The sequence below is a fragment of the Elgaria multicarinata genome, chromosome 5 (assembly GCF_023053635.1).
Source record: "Elgaria multicarinata webbii isolate HBS135686 ecotype San Diego chromosome 5, rElgMul1.1.pri, whole genome shotgun sequence".
Classification (NCBI taxonomy): domain Eukaryota; kingdom Metazoa; phylum Chordata; class Lepidosauria; order Squamata; family Anguidae; genus Elgaria; species Elgaria multicarinata.
In genome coordinates, this window is record NC_086175.1 from 110820913 (window position 1) to 110839595 (window position 18683).

General features: G+C 44.7%; 1 protein-coding gene across 1 annotated transcript; it reads right to left on the bottom strand.

Moving 5' to 3' along the window:
- Nucleotides 1-3047: 3047 nt before the first annotated feature.
- Nucleotides 3048-5303, bottom strand: RASL11A (RAS like family 11 member A). The gene is made up of 3 exons (XM_063127813.1): nucleotides 5247-5303; nucleotides 4568-4647; nucleotides 3048-3500 (listed from the first exon to the last, which is right to left on the bottom strand). Exons 1-3 carry the CDS (start codon nucleotides 5299-5301, stop codon nucleotides 3048-3050), a joined length of 588 nt encoding a protein of 195 aa, XP_062983883.1. The 5' UTR covers nucleotides 5302-5303.
- Nucleotides 5304-18683: the final 13380 nt, after the last annotated feature.

Sequence of the window (18683 nt, forward strand, 5' to 3'; positions counted from 1 at the left end):
GGCAGAAGGCGACGTCCTATCAGTTGCCAGAAGCCACAGGAGGGGGTGGGCCCAGCAAGCCTAAAGGCCAGCGGAAAGCCCACACTGCCTCCCCTCATCAGGGCAACTTTTTTGCCACCATGCACCAGCAATAGCGCAGGGGTTGGTAGCAGAGTGTTGCCAACCTGGTGCCGTGAAGGCAGCCCCTATGCCTCCAGTGCCCTTAGCTGCTGTATGAATTTAAAAGAAGAAGCTTTGTCTATTGCAGCATGTTGAAGTTGGGAAAAGCTTCACCTCTTGATTTGACTGGCAAGCAGCTGTTAAATACACAGGAGCTAAGCTGGAAAAAGGCTGACAGTGACATCATTATTCCGTTGTGTCCCAGAGATTGTGTGTTGCAGATAAGCCGAAACCTTATTCCATATTTAGAGGAAACTCTGTTGCTTCATTCAACAGTTAATATTTTTCTGGAATCGCAGCAAAGCCAAAAGCCAGGCTGAGAGAGAACCAGGTACTTTATACCTAATGAGGCCCATTATATTATAGTTATACTTCCTTGACTCGTGCAGACTAACTGCACACTAGTACTTTGTGGCTCAGTATATTTTTCCAGCTTTTTCATGGGAACCCGGAAAAGCTGAGTGTGAGGCCAACTGGGAGTCTTTTGGATAGGGTGACCATATGAAAAAGAGGACAGGGCTCCTGTATCTTTAACAGTTGTATTGAAAAGGGAATTTTAGCAGGTGTTATTTGTATGCATGGTGAAATTCCCTCTTCGTCACAACAGTTAAAGCTGCAGGAGACCTGTGCTCTTGAGTTACCACATACAAAAGAGGGCAGCTTTAACTGCTGTGACAAAGAGGGAATTTCACCAGGTGCGGCATGCATACAAAAGACACCTTTTTTATACTTTTTTATACTTTTTTATACTGTTACTTTCTACTGTTAGTTTTTCCCTACCCTGTGCCTGCTTACCCTACCCTGTACCTGTTTGCATTCTCTTCCCCTCCTTATTGTTTTACTATGATTTTATTAGATTGTAAGCCTATGCGGCAGGGTCTTGCTATTTACTGTTTTACTCTGTACAGCACCATGTACATTGATGGTGCTATATAAATAAATAATAATAATAATAATAATAACTGTTAAGGATGCAGGAGTTCTGTCCTCCTTTTCATATGGTCACCCTATGTATACCTCACCTTTCTTCTAAGATGCCATAGCTCAGTGGTACTGCACATGCTTTGCAAGTAAAAGGTCTCAGTTCCATCCCTGGCATCATCAAGAAGGGCTGGGGGGAAACCTTATCTGAGACCCTGGACAGCCACTCCTGGTCAATGTAGACAAACCTTAACCAGATAGACTGCCTCAGTCTAAGGTAGCTTCCAGTGTTCTTCTTCCCAATAATCCTGTTAAGTCAAACAGGCTGAAGGATAGCGACTGACCCAGGGTCACCCAATGAACGTTGCTGATGAGCATGGACTTGGCCCAGTAGAAAGGTATGTGGTACGCAGCTTTATGCTGCAGTACAATTGCCCTCTTGCTTTCTCTTCCACAAAGCCTCATGTAATGCAATGAAATCAGTTAGTAGCTGTAGGAATAGTAGTATTATTTACAGCACAAGTCTACACAAAACTAAGCCTCACTGAATCCACTGGGACTTACTCCCAGGTAAAAGTGTACAGGATTGCAGCCTCAGTGAAGTTCTGATCCATGAAATAAAGAAGGCATAACTCTGTATGGGATGATGCTATTAGAATCACACTAGTCAAGGCGTGCTTTATGAATTGCGATGGCTTATGATAGCTGAAAAAATAGGTTATGACAATAATTTGGTACATCACACTCATCTGTTTTTTTCTATTAATTATCCTGGGGTGGGGTTTTGGGGTGGGGTAGTTCTGCTGACATGCTACACATATACACACCACAAACAAATAAAATTGGAAAGTCACAGCTACCCTGAGCATATTCCAAAAGTATCATGAATACGAATTAGGTATAAATAATAAAGCTCATTACAATCAAGCTATGAAGTTGAACACTGGAACCCAGACAGAACCACTCACTAACAATGTGCCTCACAGGTCACTGGCTAAGAACCCAATCCTCTTGAACATTTACTCGCTGGGCTTAGTCTCAAGTAGGTGTGCATAGGGATTGTAGTGCAGCAGTTGCATCCTAAACATTATCTATTCAGAAGTCAAGACATCTAATCCTGAAAGTCCGCTTGCATAGATCTTTGAACCGTTGCCTATATCTGGGCCCAACAAAGTGTTAAGACAACAAGAGATTCTGGACATATTCATTTTTAGGGGATAAAAAAGTGACCCACAATTTTATAATTGTATTTAATCATTTTATTTTGCAATTATATAAATCTCACATTTTACAAAATTGGTCATATTGTAATTTATCCCCCATATTCACATATGAAAGGGACAACCAGCTTTTAAGTAAATTCAGTCAAAAATCAATGGGATTTAGCACTACAATGCTATACATGTCTACTGAGAGTCCCACTGAGTTCAGTGGGGCTTACTCCCAGGAAAGTGGGTATAGGATTGCAGCTTATGGATGGAATCCTATGCATGTTTGGACAGAAAAAAAGTCCTAGAGCTCCCAGCATTGGCCAGCCATAGTTATAGGACTTTTTCCAATCTAAGTAAGCATCATATTCCACCATAAGTGTACTTTTGAGATGACTGAACAAGAGAGATAAGCAACCCTATTTACTGTCCAGCTGAACAGAAAAATTAGAATTTGACACTTCAGTACTATTGAAGTTCAGCAGGGATTACTTCTACTTCACTTGCCCTCAGTTTAACAGCGAGTCACTCCCAAACATAGGAATAGGCCTTGGCGCTCAATCTTTTTCTCTATTTTATTTGTTTGCTATTCAGAATGGTGCAAGATAAGTTAATAAATACAAAAGGAATGCAAGGAAGTTGCATGCTTTCATATGCGCATCAGCTGCATCAGTACAAAAATAAATTATCCTTATAAATTTATATAGTTTATAAAACAAACAGTCAGTTCAACCACAGGCTATCTCTCAAGGCTGATTTTTACTTGACTTTGTAAGACAAGGCCTGCTTGAAACGTCTCTTGAGATCTTGCATGTTTGGCGATTTGGGCCGGGGAATGATGGACGATCGCCTTTTGTCTCCGCTGCCACAGCTGTGCAATTTGCTCACTTCTTTACAAAGATGCTGAAATACATCACACACGCCTTGGTAGTTATCACTGGTAGAGATTTCCAAGAACACACTGCCCAGTTCATTGGCCAACTGCAGGCCGTCATTTGCCGCCACCTGTCGGGAATGAGCCAGGTCTCCTTTGTTGCCTACAATGATGACGGGAATTTTAGAGTCTGGACGGATCTTCCGGATGTGCTGATAGAGGGAACTAATGGCTTGGTAGCTATGGTAGTCTGTAATCGAATAGACCAAGAGAAAACCATCTGCCCACTTTAGACATCTGGAAAGCGAATCCAACATCTGCGCTAGGTCTTCTTGAACCTGAAACGAAGAGGGCATGCTTGTTTACATCATCGGATAGGAGATATAAAGCCTTAAAACAGAAACTACATGGAATGGCTCTTCAAATAAGATCACACTGACTGGATGCTTTGTGAACAGAAGATTCATCTTCAGATCTGTTTAATACAAAAAGTTCACAAAAAGCAGGTAACACTGATCTGCAAGGACTGTACCACATGCTGTACATGTGATACAGTCCTCCCCATTATGAGGGCAAGTGGGAATCTCTGCTCTTATCTCCAATCATTGATCGAATGGGATTCTGACAATGAGGGATGGTGCGGAGCAGGCAAAGACACCCCACAGCCACACCCAACAGTGGAGGAGCACCCAGAAGAACATAGGAAGAGCCACACAGGATCAGACCAAGAGTCTATCCACTCCTCCATGCAGAACCTCGGGTAGCTTTGCTGTGTGGAGGTTTTCTCCAGCCAGGGATAGGCTCCATGCAGTGAAGCCTGATGCCCCACCGAGGCACTCAGTCAAGGAGTGCTCCTCCATTCAGTGCCTTGTCAGGATGGGGCGTGTTTCCCCCACCTCACATCCTCCCCAACAGTGCAGATGATGTTGGGTCCCAACTGAAGCGTTAGCGGGGACTGGATGATGTCAGGGGGCATGGCCCCACCCTCTGGCATAATCTAGCCCATGTAGGGCTGGATGGGTCGGTCATCCACTCCCCCTTCCAATTTTAGTTCTCCACCACTAGCCGAAGAGATCAGCGTTTCTAACTTGGGAATATGGCTTCTTGTAGGACACACTGGTTTCAGAAATGCATTGGATCAGCCGGCAAGTTACAATTGTAACAAACAAATGCAGCAAAATCCCACTTTGCCATTTATTCTGTGTATTAAGTCTTTTCATTCCTTTCTTCCTGCCTTTCCACTGTTTGCATCAATGAAAAGAAGGAAGGTTGATCAAAGGTAGCTTGATTCATGTAACTCGCTGCAGTCCATTGGAGTTTCCCCAGTAAGATTAGTACTTACTTACTGAATGAATCAAACCTAATAATGTGATCAGAACTGACATATGAAGAATTATTTCTGTACCTCAATACATCCTGGGGTGTCTTGGATTTGCAAGAAGATTTGATCGCCTTCTACATGAACGAGCCTTGAATATAGATTCCCTGGAGAAATAAGAATGGAAGATCATTAAAAACTGTTGCACCTTAGTTAATGATGGGAGGTAACATTAACCAACAGTGTAGCTGCTATTAAACAGAGGTTGCCTCTGTGCCTCCATGTGGGCATAGTGGGCACAAAGGGACAGTATGGCATAGTGGTTAGACCAGGATTTGGAAGACCTGGCCATGAACCTCACTAGATGGATCTTGGGCCAGTCTCATTTTTCTCAGCCTAACCCACCTCACAGGGCTGTTGTGAGGAAAAAATGGTGCATGAGGGGTAGGGAGAACTAATTACACCATCCTTGAGCTTCTTGGAGAAAGGGAGGGTTATAAATGCAGCAAAGAAGAAGGAAGAAGATTCCACAAAGCCCAGTTTCTTGCCTATGCTTCCCTCCCTTTGAGACATGCACAGGAGAAAGGCTGGAGGCGGGGGGGGGGGGGCGTTTCCCAGGGTTCCCCACCTAGAGGGACCAAAGCAAAGCTCAATGGGGATCCTTCCATGCAAGGATAGTACACTAAGGGATCATAGCCCAGAATCTGCAAAGAGGCATTGTAAGAGAAAGAGAGAGGAAGAAAAGAAAAAGGGAAGAAAACCTCACCTGTGTTGGGTTCGTAGTCTCCAATAAATCTCCTGGTTAGGTACCGTACAATCATAGCTGAAAAGAAGCAGAGTCCTTGGATCACTAAAGGATTGCAGATGGTCAAAAGCCATCGATCTTCAAACCTATCCAACCCAACAGCTCTCGGAAAGAGGGAGGTGACCGTGGGCTGCCACGCTCTCCTTAGTGCAAATACAGCCACATAGCACAAAGGGAGAAGCAGATAACCTTGGTCTCCTTAGCGACAACGCCTGTGTGCCAGTGGAGAAATTTTGGCTTAACACGAGAGGCCTTGAAGTTCAGGGTTTATAAAAGAACTCTCCAGACCAACTGAATGGGTTTCTAACTCCATGTGTCAGTAGGAATAGCAACAATTGTTTGTATCCAATATTAGTCTAATCTACAAATAATTATTATTACTAGCTAGTTATTCATTGTTGTAATGTGCTCGGGAAGCCTTTTTTTTCTTGAAGAGCGGGATGAAAATGCTGGGGATGCATAATAAATATAAAGAAGTCCCATTCATTTCAGTGGATCTACTCTAAGTAGAGCTCACAGTGGATTCAAACCATTGTTATAAATAGTCAGGATAGCAATACCTCCATGCTTTTATGACAGCATTACTATTTCATTGATTGCTTATTTTGGGGAGAAGACGGAGCTGAAACACGGATGGCTTTCGGTGGAGGCTCCGATGTCATTGAGCTGTGAATCCGCTCTGGGTTTCATTCAGAACTCAGAGCTGCTTTGGGTAGTTCAGCGCCTTGGAGAGCTCCTTTAGGCTTCTGAGTGAAACCCAGAGCGGATGCAGCGCGCCGCCCCCCCCCCCCCACGACATCGGAGCCACCAGCCTCCACTGAGGGCTTTACTCCTCGCGAATCGGGGCCCCCTCCGCCGGGACTGCGCTCCTTGGGCTTACCGCTCTTGCCCACGCTGGCTGCCCCCAGCACGGCCAGCTTCACGTCCTTGACGAGGTAATCGGAGGGGCACTCCTGGATCGGCGCGAGGAGATAGTTCTGAGCCATGATCGTCGACAGCCGCATGGGGAAAACGCCCGCCGCGACCCCACCCCACAAAGCAAGGGAATCCGGCAGGGAGGTGGCGGCGCCTGGGAGCAGTGGGGCGGCGGCCGGTGGCTTGGGGAAGGCGCGGATGCTGGAGCCCTCGCGTTGCCGCACGCGAGCAGACAAGCCCTTCTTCAGCCGCTGCTGGGAACCGTCGAGCGCGCTGCGCTTTTAAAGGGCGCCCGGGCGCCGCCTCCTCCCATCTTTGGCCACGGGAAGCGCCGGAGCGGCGTACGCACAAGGACGGCGGGCGATGCTGCGCACGCTCCACGCCAGGCGGCTGCCGGCGCCCGCGCCCGCGCCCGCGCCGAGGGCAGAGAGCGGCAGCTGCCCATAGCTGGCGAGAGCGGCGGCCGATTGGAAGAGAATCCCAAAGCCAAGCGCCTACAGCCGATTGCAAGGTTGGGGTTATTAACACACGTAAAAAAACCCCAATCCAGCGTCAATCCTACTCAGAGTAGGCCCATCGAAATGAATGGGGCTTAAAATCATGACTGATTTATCATAGAAGAGTAAAGTTGAAAGGGGCCCATGAGGCCATCGAGTCCAACCCCCTGCTCAATGGGTTCACTCTGAGAAGGATTTACGTTGGATGGTGTTCCCTCGAAGCTGTTTCGTTCCTGACTTCTGACGGTCAAGACAGCGCGAAGGTCTGCGGACAAGCAGTGGCAAAAGGGGATTAAAAATGGAGCGTCTCTTCCTTCGCACCCGTCCCCCACTCGACCCAAATCTTACGTTTTCCTTTCTCGTTTATTTGACCGTCTGAATTGGTCGTAACAAAAAAGAGGGCAGGCGGCATTTGCTTCAGCTGTTGGGCAGTATAGAAATTAGAGAGAGAGAAAATGCAGGCCCTGGGCAACCCAATACGTGTTTTAAAGCTGGTGCTAGGTCCCCTGCAGAGCCCCAACCCTATGTAAGATTACTCAGAAGTAAAGCTCTCTGTATCTGGGAGTCAAAGCAGAGGATACTTTAAATGTGTGTCTAAGCAGCCATCGGTTTATTTGTTTTGATGTCCACTGTAGAGTTGTTGCAGGGGTGCCAGTACAAATCAGGGCCCCTGCAAGTACTCTAGAGAAAAAATGGGACAGAAGACAGATGCTAAACACATATTGAAAGTAATGTCCATTTTGGCTCTGGATGTGACTCCACATGAAGGATTTTTGCATGGAATTGTCTTTCTTTGTCCACCCATGCTTTAGGGACATCTACATGGTGTTGTCATCCAATCGTCTTCCTGTGGTTTTTCCCATCCTTTTTCTGACTGCAGAAGATCTGACTTGTTGTTGGGGGCTTTTAAGAACAGAATAGGTGCATAATAATCACTTTAGTCACTTCACTACAACACTTCCATCTTTTATAAGAGGCATGTGTTTGCCATGTTTGGTCAGGCAGGTAAGCTTCTCACCAGACACTTATACCAATACACACCTTCACTATTTGTATTCCATCAATGCTATTTTAGTCGTAATCTTTCTTTCCATTTGCACTTTTTTGTTGTGTTATTTTTAATTATATTTAAAAAGTGTATCACTGAATACAGTAGAATATTCATTTAAGTAAAAGTACATAGGATTAAACTGCATGGCAGCAATCCTATGGACAGCAGTTCTGCATGTATTTGTCATAGGAAACGATGTTACTCGCACTGCAACAAATGGGTAAAGTGTGGCTGTCATAGATATAGAACTAGGTATGCGTACCTTGGAACATCCTTTTACATGTATCTGGGAGCCCTGGTCCAATCAGGCAGCCAGTTTCAGTTGGTGACCATCCTGAATTAAAAAAAGACCAGTCTTGCAAACCTCTCTTGTTCTCAAGCAAGCAGAACAGTGCTCCATTGGGAGTAGTTGTAGATCAGTCATGGAAGAATATTGTCAGGACTAAGGATGGTGGACAAATCTGCAATGGAGTTTGGATTTCTATGAACCAGACGCAGATTTTGCAGCAGTCCAGCTTTTTTCAAGTGACCCAGATGCTACAAACCATTTTTTTTTTACTTATTGCAGAGTTTTGCACTAATATGCATTTGCACAAGTGGAATGAAATTCTTGCACATCCCTATAAACGACAACTTTACTTCAACAATGAATGGAGGATGAGTGAAAGATGTCGGACATTCCATGAAACACGGACAGAATGGTTTTAATAAAATCTGTACATCTCTAGACAGAACCAACTCATGGATCTCAGACAGACAGACACAGTTGTTTAAAGATGCTTGTACTTCAGTGGGCAACTTGTGGCCCTCCATATGTTTTAGCCCACAACTCCCAGCAGCCCTCACCCATTTTCTATGCTGTCTACAAGGGCTGATGGAAAATGTTGGCCAAAGCACCCTATGGCCTGTTTTGCACAACAACGTATATGTGACATCACCACTAGGGTGACCCTATGAAAAGGAGGACAGGGCTCCTGTATCTTTAACAGTTGCATAGAAAAGGGAATTTCAGCAGGTGTTGTTTGTATATATGGGGAACCTGGTGAAATTCCCTCTTCATTACAACATTTAAAGATGCAGGAGCTATACTAGAGTGACCATTTTAAAAGAGGAGAGGGCAGGTCACCTGCAGCTTTAACTGTTGTGATGAAGAGGAAATTTCACCAGGTTCTCCATATATGCAAATGACACCTTTTGAAATTCCCCTTTCAATACAACTGTTAAAGGTATAGGAGCCCTGTCCTCCTTTTCATAGGGTCACCCTAATCACCACATAATTCCATTGCTATAGGGAAACAGACTTGTAATGTCGAGAGTGAGCTTCCTTAATCAGTTCCAAATAGGATCAGGTTAGTGTTTTAATGAACCAACACAGCTACCAAGATTTCTTTAATTACCTTTAACAGTTATGTGAGAGGCAGGAATTCCACGGGTGAAACTTTCCCCATCCCTGTATTTCTCCGTGCCACGGAAAACAACACACCTGCCCTGTGATGGAGAGCAAAGCTGGTCACTGCCACCACCATCTATTTTCCTAGAGGAAAGGGTAAGATTTACAGGGCCATTAGTCAGGAAAGGGGCAACTCAAAGCAAAAGCTCCCTAGTCAGCATAAGGCAGAATCCAATCAACAACTTTTTGATCTTTTGGGAGACTGGAGCAGGCAGGCACCATCAGAGCCTGCTTCAGTTGGAACCACCCCCTACACACACACACAGGGCTAACTGCCATCTTCACCCTGTGGGGAAGAAGATGCGAGGGAGACTGGAGCAGGCAGGCACCATCAGAGCCTGCTGTAGTTGGACCACCCCCCCCCCCCAGGGCTAACATCTTCACCTTGTGGGGAAGAAGGAGCTGTTGGTTTGCCCCTTCATTGGGAGATGAGAGGACAGAGCAGGGCTTTCCCGCCCGCCTAAACAGTCTCCTTAATTTATTTTTATTTTCTCCCTCTTCCCTCCCCATACACTTTTCCTTGTGTGTCATGTCTTTTTTTAGAATGTAAGCCTGAGGGTAGGGACTGTCTTCTTTATTGATACATTGTAAGCCGCTCCGAGAGCCTTTTGGCTGAGGTGCGGGATAAAAATACTCTAAATAAATAAATAAAGACTCAGCATGGAAAAACAAATTGGCTGAGTTCAGACAACATGCTAACCAATGGTGGTTTAAATAGTTGATGTTTGGCTATTTAACCCACCGTGGGTTATCGTGTTGTGTGGCAGGAATTTTTTAACCAACGGTTTGTTATTTGGCTGAAATAATCCACGCAAATAACCAAAGCGGTGCAGAGTTGGCTATTTGAACCACCGTTGGTTATTGTGTTGTGTGGAGGGCACAGTCGGTTATTTCCTCGGCCACTGAGTTACAAGGCAAGAGCTGCCACACTAGTCCAGCTGGCAGGATAGATGGGATACTAGAGGAGGACTGAAGGGGGGAGACAGGACGGGGGATGAGTGAGTCAACTCAGTATGGACTAAAAGTCAACTCATGCTGATCCTAATCCACATACAACTGTCAAGTTGATTATTACCCTACGTAGACTACCATGTTGTCCGAATGCAACCTCTGCCATGTTGGAGGAACAGATTTTTGGTTATCCACCATATACTGTCAAACCCCAGATTCTAATTTAGAAGTTTTTTTTGGTTTTTTAATAATTTTATTGCTTTTCCAAAACAAAATCAACTCAAAAAATGAAAAAGTAAGTAAATAAAAAGAATAAGGCTTTGACATATACTGCTGTGCATGTCCCTAATCAGTATATGGAATAAAATCCTGACATGTCAATGAAGAAGTGTTTTTTAAAAAAAGTGCGGGGAGAGAGGAGGAGCAACATTAAAGTCAATAAAACATTTTAATCTCTAGATAACACACACCAGCCTTCTCCAACCTGGTGGCTGCCAGATGTGTTGGGCTACAAACCCCTTATCCCCAGTTGATGGGTTTGTAGACCAGTACATCTAGTGAGCATCAAGTCAGGGAAGGGTGACCTATATTTACTGTCTCTAAAGAGACATTAGGAACCTGCATGTCCGTCACAGATCATTTGGGGTTCAACTGAGAAGTGGATGACAAAATCACAGGGGGAAAGGTACACACTTTTGCCCTCAGTGTGTGTGTGAGTGTGGGTGTATCTCTTCATCTGCCCTTGTTATTTATCCCGGCTCTTCCCCTTGGCTTCTTGGCAAAAGAACCTTCCCTTTCTTGGTCGGATCTTGAACCCTTGTTGCAAGAAAGCAGCACATGTTCTCCTGCAAGCCGCCTGCTGGGGAGCTATGTGGATGGTGCTGTGTTGTTTGGGCTTTCCTTCCTTCCCTTTATGGGTAGCAGCTGCAGCCCTTCCAGAGTCAGTCTGACTTGACCGCTATTATTGACTAAGTCAGACCTACTCGGGAAGGATCCCAGCTGGTTACCCCATGCTTCGATTATTCATGTTTTGCCTACATCACAGACTACTGCATTGTGCTCTAGGTAGGGCTACCCTTGAAGGGTATCCGGAATCTTCAATTGGTGCAAAAGGCAGCAGCTAAGCAGGCCTAACCAGTGAAATTTTAGAAGGTTTTAAGGATGTTTTAATCATGTATGCTATGTTTTTAATCAGTTTTTAATGTGTTTTATATTAATTGTTGTTCCCCGCCTCAATCCAAGTGGAGAGGCAGGCAGGTAAGAAAATAATAATAATAATAATAATAATAATAATTATTATTATTATTATTATTATTATTATTATTATTATTATTATTATTATTAGGCACCAAGAACATACTACACCTATCCTGAAAGACCTGCATTGGTTGCCAGTTGCTTTCCAGGTTTAATTCAAGGTCTTGGTCTTAACCTTTCAAGCCCTAAATGGCTTAAGACTTTGCTACCTGAGGGACCACCTGTCTCCGTATGAACCTGCTGCAGGTTATTATCTTGGTTACTACTTTGGTTTAATTCTGTTTTAAACCTATTGTTTTATATTATATCTCATTATATTGTAAAGCTTATGGTTTTAGAGCTTTGGTTAATGGGTGGTATATAAGCGTAATAAATAGATGTCCTCTAGAAATTGTGAACTTCAGCTCCCACCAGCATGGTCAATGGATGATGGGTCCTGTCTTCCAAAATGTCTGGAGAGGTCTGCCTGGCGCCTACACTGTACTCCTTTCGTCGCCAGCTGAAGACCTTTTTATTCTCTCAATATTTTAACACTTAATTTTATCTTAAATTTAAATTTTACTGTTCTAATTCTGTTTTTTAATCTTATATCAATTTCTGCTGTGTGGTTTTATCCTGGTTGTGCTTTTTATACTGTGTTTTGTATTTGTGTTTTTAGACTGTTGGTTGTTTTATTGTGGTTTTAATTTTTGTGAACCATCCAGAGAGCTCCAGCTATTGGGCGGTATAAAAATATAAAAAAATAAAAAAATAAATGAATAAGGATGGGGAAGTCTTCTCCAGAACAAGAGGAGTCCTGTCCTCTGACAATGAAGATTCCAGTCCATTCACCCCAGAGAACCAGTCTCTCCTGTGCTGTGGTTAGGAGTCCACAGTGGTTCAAGTGGACAAGGCCCCCTTCACTGAAACAGATTCTCATGCTGGAAGCAGACCTAGCCACCCAGATGGCGCTGTGGTGAGAATGATGGGATTTGTAGTCCAACCCACTTGGCAGCTTGGGGAAGATTGCTATATGAAATAAGAGTGTTCCCTTGAGGGGGTTTAGTTATTTTCAGTTTATGTAGCTCATCAACTGCTACTATAGCTGCCACCGCTATCTTCAAGAGAGGGGACCCTCTTTCCCCACAAAACTATGGAGCAAACCCTGTTTCATAAGAAAATATATCTAATTACACTCATGTGATTCCACCAAGAGAAATAATAATCCTACCAGTCCTCTGGCTGAACTTCTGTTTCTCTCCATTTCCAGATTCATTTATCTCTAGTCACAGTATGATGTGCATTCAGTGTGTCTCATGTGCCTTTCAAGTTTGCTCATAGACAATATCATTAAACTTTGAACGCCTCAGCGATATTGTGTAATGAGTAAAAAACATGAGCAATATTCCTGTAGTATTGTAACAAACGTATATTATAAAAATCTTATGCTAGGCTATTAGCCTGTTGTTTAGCCTGTGTTTCGGAAGGACTGCTAACGCTGTGAATCACATCCCCCCTCCCCCCATGTGTAAAACAAATAAACAAAAATCCAGACACATACAATGTAATGAACTCCAGTTGGACTCCTCCAGAGAGATACGCTTCATAGCTGCTTCACTTAAATGTGCAGAAACTCACATGTAAGACAGATGGGAGTCATCAGTAATACAGATGCACAGAAAGCATCACAATTAATATAGATGTGTGTTCCGAGAGACCGGCTAATGGTTTATCAGCTAGCATTTGGAATTGCTCTGTTCCAGTGTGAATTCGGTTTCAGGTATGGAAATGATGCCAGTAGGCTGCAAATATGAAGCATGTTAGCACCTGCCTAAAGCGATTGCTGAAATATTGTAAAAGCTCTTGGAAAGTATATTTATTAGCTGGGGATGATGGGAAGTAGTAGCCCAACATATCTGGAGAGCACCAGGTCAGGGAAGGCTGACTTAGATCAGGGGTGGGCAGAAAGGAGACCTCCAGATCTTTTGGACTTCAACACTTAGCATTGCTGACCACTGGCTATCCTGGCAGGGTCTTCTTGGAGTTGAAGTCCCAAACAACCTTCTGACCGCCTCTGATTTAGGCAATAAGCAAGTGAAATCTGCAAAACATAAAATAAAAACTGTTGCAGTGCGGAATGTTCCTTAGGATTCCAACCAGCTGACTATGTTTTCTTCCAGGGTGTTCCAATACATTTCAGGAACACAGGAAGCTGCCTTATACCAAGTCCTTATACCATTGGTCTATCTAGCCCAGTATTGTCAACACTGACTGGCAGCGTCTCTCCAGAGTTTCAGGGAGAATTCTTTCCTTGCCCTACCTGGAGAAATGAGGGATTGAACCTGGGACCTTCTGCATACAAAGCAGGTGCTCTGCCATGGAGCCATGGCCCTTCCCCCTCCCTTGTTTTCCTTCCAATAGTTGGCCAGCATTCCATGCCCACTGAACACAGTCCATATTGGGCTGTTACCCTGCCACACACACTTTAGGATTCTGTGCCCCCCCCCCAATTACTTTTTATACTTCTGAAAACCTTGGGGTTTTCCCACACCAGGTAATGCTTTCTTATCATGGAGGATAAGGCTATCGATGGCTACTTGTCCTGATGGCTATGTGCTTCCTCCAGTATCAGAGATAGTATAGCTATGTGCACCAGCTGCTGGAGAACATGGGCATGAGAGTGCTGTTGCACTGGTGTCCTGCTTGTGGGTTTCCTGTGGGCAGCTGGTGGGCCACTGTGTGAGCAGAATACTGGACTAGATGGACCTTTGGTCTGATCCAGCACGGCTGTTCTTATGTGTGTGGATGGTGCCATTTTGGCCACACAAGGATAAGCACTCGGAGAACTGAGATTATTACTATTAGCAGATCAGTGGGGTGCAGAACTACTTCCAAACTGAGGGCTGAATTCTACTTTGGAGAAGCTTGGGGGGGGGGCATTCCAGTGGTGGGTGGAGCCAACAGAAAATGGGCAGGCCCAAAACTACCAGCATATGTTAGCTTAAAGTGCTTCCTGCCAGCAAGTAAGCCTTGAGAGAGGCATGTAGTTCAGCCTTTTAGAATGGGGGCTGGGGGGGGGGGAGATAGACAAAAGCCAGGAAACACTGAACAACTGGCAGTCAGGGCAAAGAAGCGTGGCCAGGAATAGGGGGCATGGTTATGTCAAACCCAGGAGTGCCAGATTGGGATCCCAGGAGGACTTGATTTGGCCCCCAGCTATGTGGTTCTGCATGCCTGCTATATAGGATATATTTTTCACCAGTGGAGGCTGGTGGCTCCAATGACAGTGGGGTGGTGAATCCACTCTGGGTTTCAGTCAGAACCAGTCAGAATAGCTCCTTTAGAGTACTGATTGGTTCTTACTGAAATCCAGAGTGGATTCACCACTCCACTGACATATAAACAAAACACAACTTGTTCCCCCTAATTCTTATTTGTCTCTCTCCTGCCCATTTTGCAAACTTTCAGAGCAGTTTTATTTTCAAGCTGGTCTTGCTGGGCGCCTCTCGCAGTGCAAACAAACCAGAGATAAGCCACAGTTCTGAGTTCAGACTTCACAACAAGCCTTGGTTTAAGCAAGCCAGCGTTCACAACCCAACAACACATCATGGGTTCTCTTTCTGGATTGTTGTGGGTTAAGAGATCATGGATTGTTTATAGCGATGGATTCAGCAACAATCCAAATCTCAACAAACCACACCATGAGTTAAGAGTTACTGTATGTGCAAACCAAACCAATGCGTGTGAAGCTTCCTGAGTCTATAGGGAAGCACTATATAAAGTTCTTTCAGTGCATTATCTATAGCAGTCTTCTCCAACCCAGTCCAGATGTGTTGGACTACAATGCCCATCATGATGGGAGCTAAAACCTATCACAGCTGGAGGGCATCAGGCTGTGGAACACGAATCTATGGTATGCATTAAGAGAATGCATTCTGTTGTTTTTATACTGTTGTTTTTATGTTTCTGATGGTTTTAAAATTTTGTATACTTTTTAATGTTTACTGTTTTAACTCTTGTGAGCTGCCTAGAGGACTTCAGCTGTGGGCGGTATATAAATGTAATAAATAAATAAACACTTCTCAGTGGAGTAGAAACATCTACTGACCTTTGGTTTAGAGAAAATTCCAGGAGACTGGAATTTCAGACAGCTATAGTGGTTGGTTGGTCATGGTATCATTCTCTCATCAAGGTTTTTGATGCCTGAACTAAGAGAAGGTGCACACCTGAGAGAACTCTTCCTGGCTTTACTTCTCTGGTTGACTGCAAACCAGAACTGATGGCTTCTTCTGCCCTTTGTAAGTTGAAGGGGAAGGGCAGCCACCAAAAGACGAGTTACTGCAAGTTGCCTATGGCAGTGCCGGTATCATAGCCAGCACCAAAGGTAGGCATAGTTGGGCACCAGCTGAGGGCCCACAGACAAGAGCCCTTCCTGACTTGCTCCTCTTCACCATGGCAACCTGCTTGATCACCTGCTTCTTGCTCTGGCTCAGACAGCAGTGGTGGTGAGACGGAGGAGCAGCAGACGCCTCGGCCTACTTGCACCCTGGAGCTCTGTCCAGCAAGTGGTAGCAATGCTGAAAAAGGATGAGAAGCAAGAGCAGCTGGCATAAGAAGAGCCCTGCTGGATCAGGCCAAGGGTCCATCTAGTCCAGCACTCTGTTCACACAGTGGCCAACCAGCCATCAGCCAGGGATGAACAAACAGGATGTGGTGCAACAGCACCCTCCCACCCATGTTCCCTAGCAACTGGTGACAATGGTGGTGAGAAGGTAGACTCACCTACTGAGGGGGGCCCATCGAGGGGGCCTTGCTCAGAAACCTGGAGCCAGCTCTGCTAGGTGTCCTCTTCCTCTCTAACTATTCCCTCCCCTTTGCAGCCTGCACTGACAAGTTGACATGGAGATACAGGATAGTATCTTCCAGGCCTATGAACCCATCTGGCTGGTGCCAGACTGTTTTGCGCCCTAGGCAAGATGAGCTACTTTCACACACACACACACACACCAACTTTGATTTTTAAGAACATGTGTTTCCTGGAAAAAATAAGCACAAAACTTGAAACTGCTAAATTTATTTTAAAGTACAAGAAATACATCATGCCAATAATAGCAAACAAATTGGAAAGGAACATCTATGGGTCTAAAATTCATTATTTAATAGGAATACCACTCAATATTCAAGGGGGATCACAGTCGGGGAGGGAGGGTTCATTCTCCCCCCCCACACACACACACACCTTACCCACACATATATACTGCAACACACCCACACCAGAAAAAACCCTGCATAACACTCTCAGCATCACTCAATCCAAACAAACACCATGAACACATGCATTCACTCAAAGACCCCATGCATCCATACATTATCTCTCTCTCTCTCTCTGTTCCAGGCATGTTGTTATTATTATTATTTATTTATTTATATAGCAGCATCAATGTACATGGTGCTGTACAGAGTAAAACAGTAAATAGCAAGACCCTGCCGCATAGGCTTACATTCTAATAAAATCATAATAAAACATGGAGCCGCCCCACCCCCACCCCAGTGTCCCTGGCTTCACTTCAGCTGGGCAGACGTGGGGCGCCATCTCGCCTGCCCAGGCCCAGCTGAATCCTCGGGCCGGCTCACAGCCAACATGCGTGAGTGCTGCACTGTGCCCGGCACCCCTCTTAGCTTGGAGCTCTAGGCAGCCGCCTGAGTGGCCTCTATGGTACCACCAGCCCTGCATGTGGGTGGAGTGGTTCTGACCATAGCAATCCCATTTCTGGTCCACCAGAAAAGGGCAGCGGAGGGCTGAAGTTCATATCATGGGAAGTTGGAAGGTATGCAAGCACCTTCTGCTCTACAGCACAGAAAGGAATGGGTTCCAAAATTGCAAATAGCCCCCAAATGGAAGAATAACCAGGAAAGGAGCAACCAGCTGCTATGCCCATACTCAGTGGAGGCTCCCATCTCGGTACGGCTGTGAATCTATTCTGGGCTTCAGTCAGAACTTTAAATGAGGTATCCCAGGTGCTGAACTCCACCCACAAAATAGGTTCTGCACCTTTAGTTTTGACTGGCTGGTTCTGACTGAAACTCAGAATGGATTTACAGCCCCACCAGCCTCCACTGCCCATTCCATGGTAGGAAAGGCAGAGAACTTACTTTCCTTAGCTCATCATGGTGAGTACTGGTTATATAAATATGTTTTCAATTGCCCGTTGCATTGTGGGAAAGTAGCAAGCCTGCCTTCAGAAGCTATTTTCTCCCCTCCTGTTTCTTCTTCAATGGCACTCTGAACAAAACCAAAGCGCAGGATTCATTGATTCAAGGCCGTATACGAGAGCTAAAATATCCCCCGTTGTCATATTCTTACACAAACTACCCATCATAGATTAATGCTTATTGCCTGACTCCTCCTCCAAGCACTCTTAGCTAAGAAAGAATAGTTCAGCTGGGTGCTTGAGAACTGAGAACCTATTTCTCAGGGCTCCAATTCTTTTTCCCAGCCCTACGTGTCCACTGGTGCCAAACTAAGGATATCTCCTTGGCTTAATTGCCATGCAGGGGCATTTCAAGGGGGATCACAGGGGAGGGAGGGTTCAATGTATGCAGATTTGTGTCCTATGGGCCTCCACCCTGTAACTTTTGAGTGAACAGCCCTGCAGAGAGCACCTCTCTGCAAATACAGATTTAGTAAAAGTTGCTTCCAGAAGGGAGGAAGCAAAGCAGAGAGGGCCTTTACGGTTGTGGGACTAGCCTCTCTTTGCCTACATCCATGTCTTTTGGGCATCAGACAAAGACCTTTCAATTTCTAGGATTTGTGTAGGTTTTTAGTTCATGCCATGATTGTTTTGCATGTGGCCTTTTACTGTTGTAAACTGTTCTATTATTTGGGAAGCTATGCTGGGAATTTTAAATTGAATGGTGGTATAGAAAATATTATTAATTATCTCTTTTCACGCTCATGATAGTTTTTTCTAGATGGACATGACGGGCTTTGCCACGTCATGCTGTCTTTTACTGGTTCAGAAATTTCCTGACTATTGAACATGTTTTAAATATAATTGCTGTGGATGTATTTTGATAGGCCCAGTTCCTGAAGGCTTTCTGTATAGTTTTTTGATGTGATACCGGTGACTGATGTGACTAATGGAATAATTGTGACTAGTATTATTACTATTTCTATACCACCAAAGAGCCAACACTCTCTGGGCAGTTCACAACAATTAAAATTAAACATTAAATTAAAAAGTTTAAACAAACCAGTTGTTGGCATATAGCCTTACAGTATGCCGTATAATATAGAG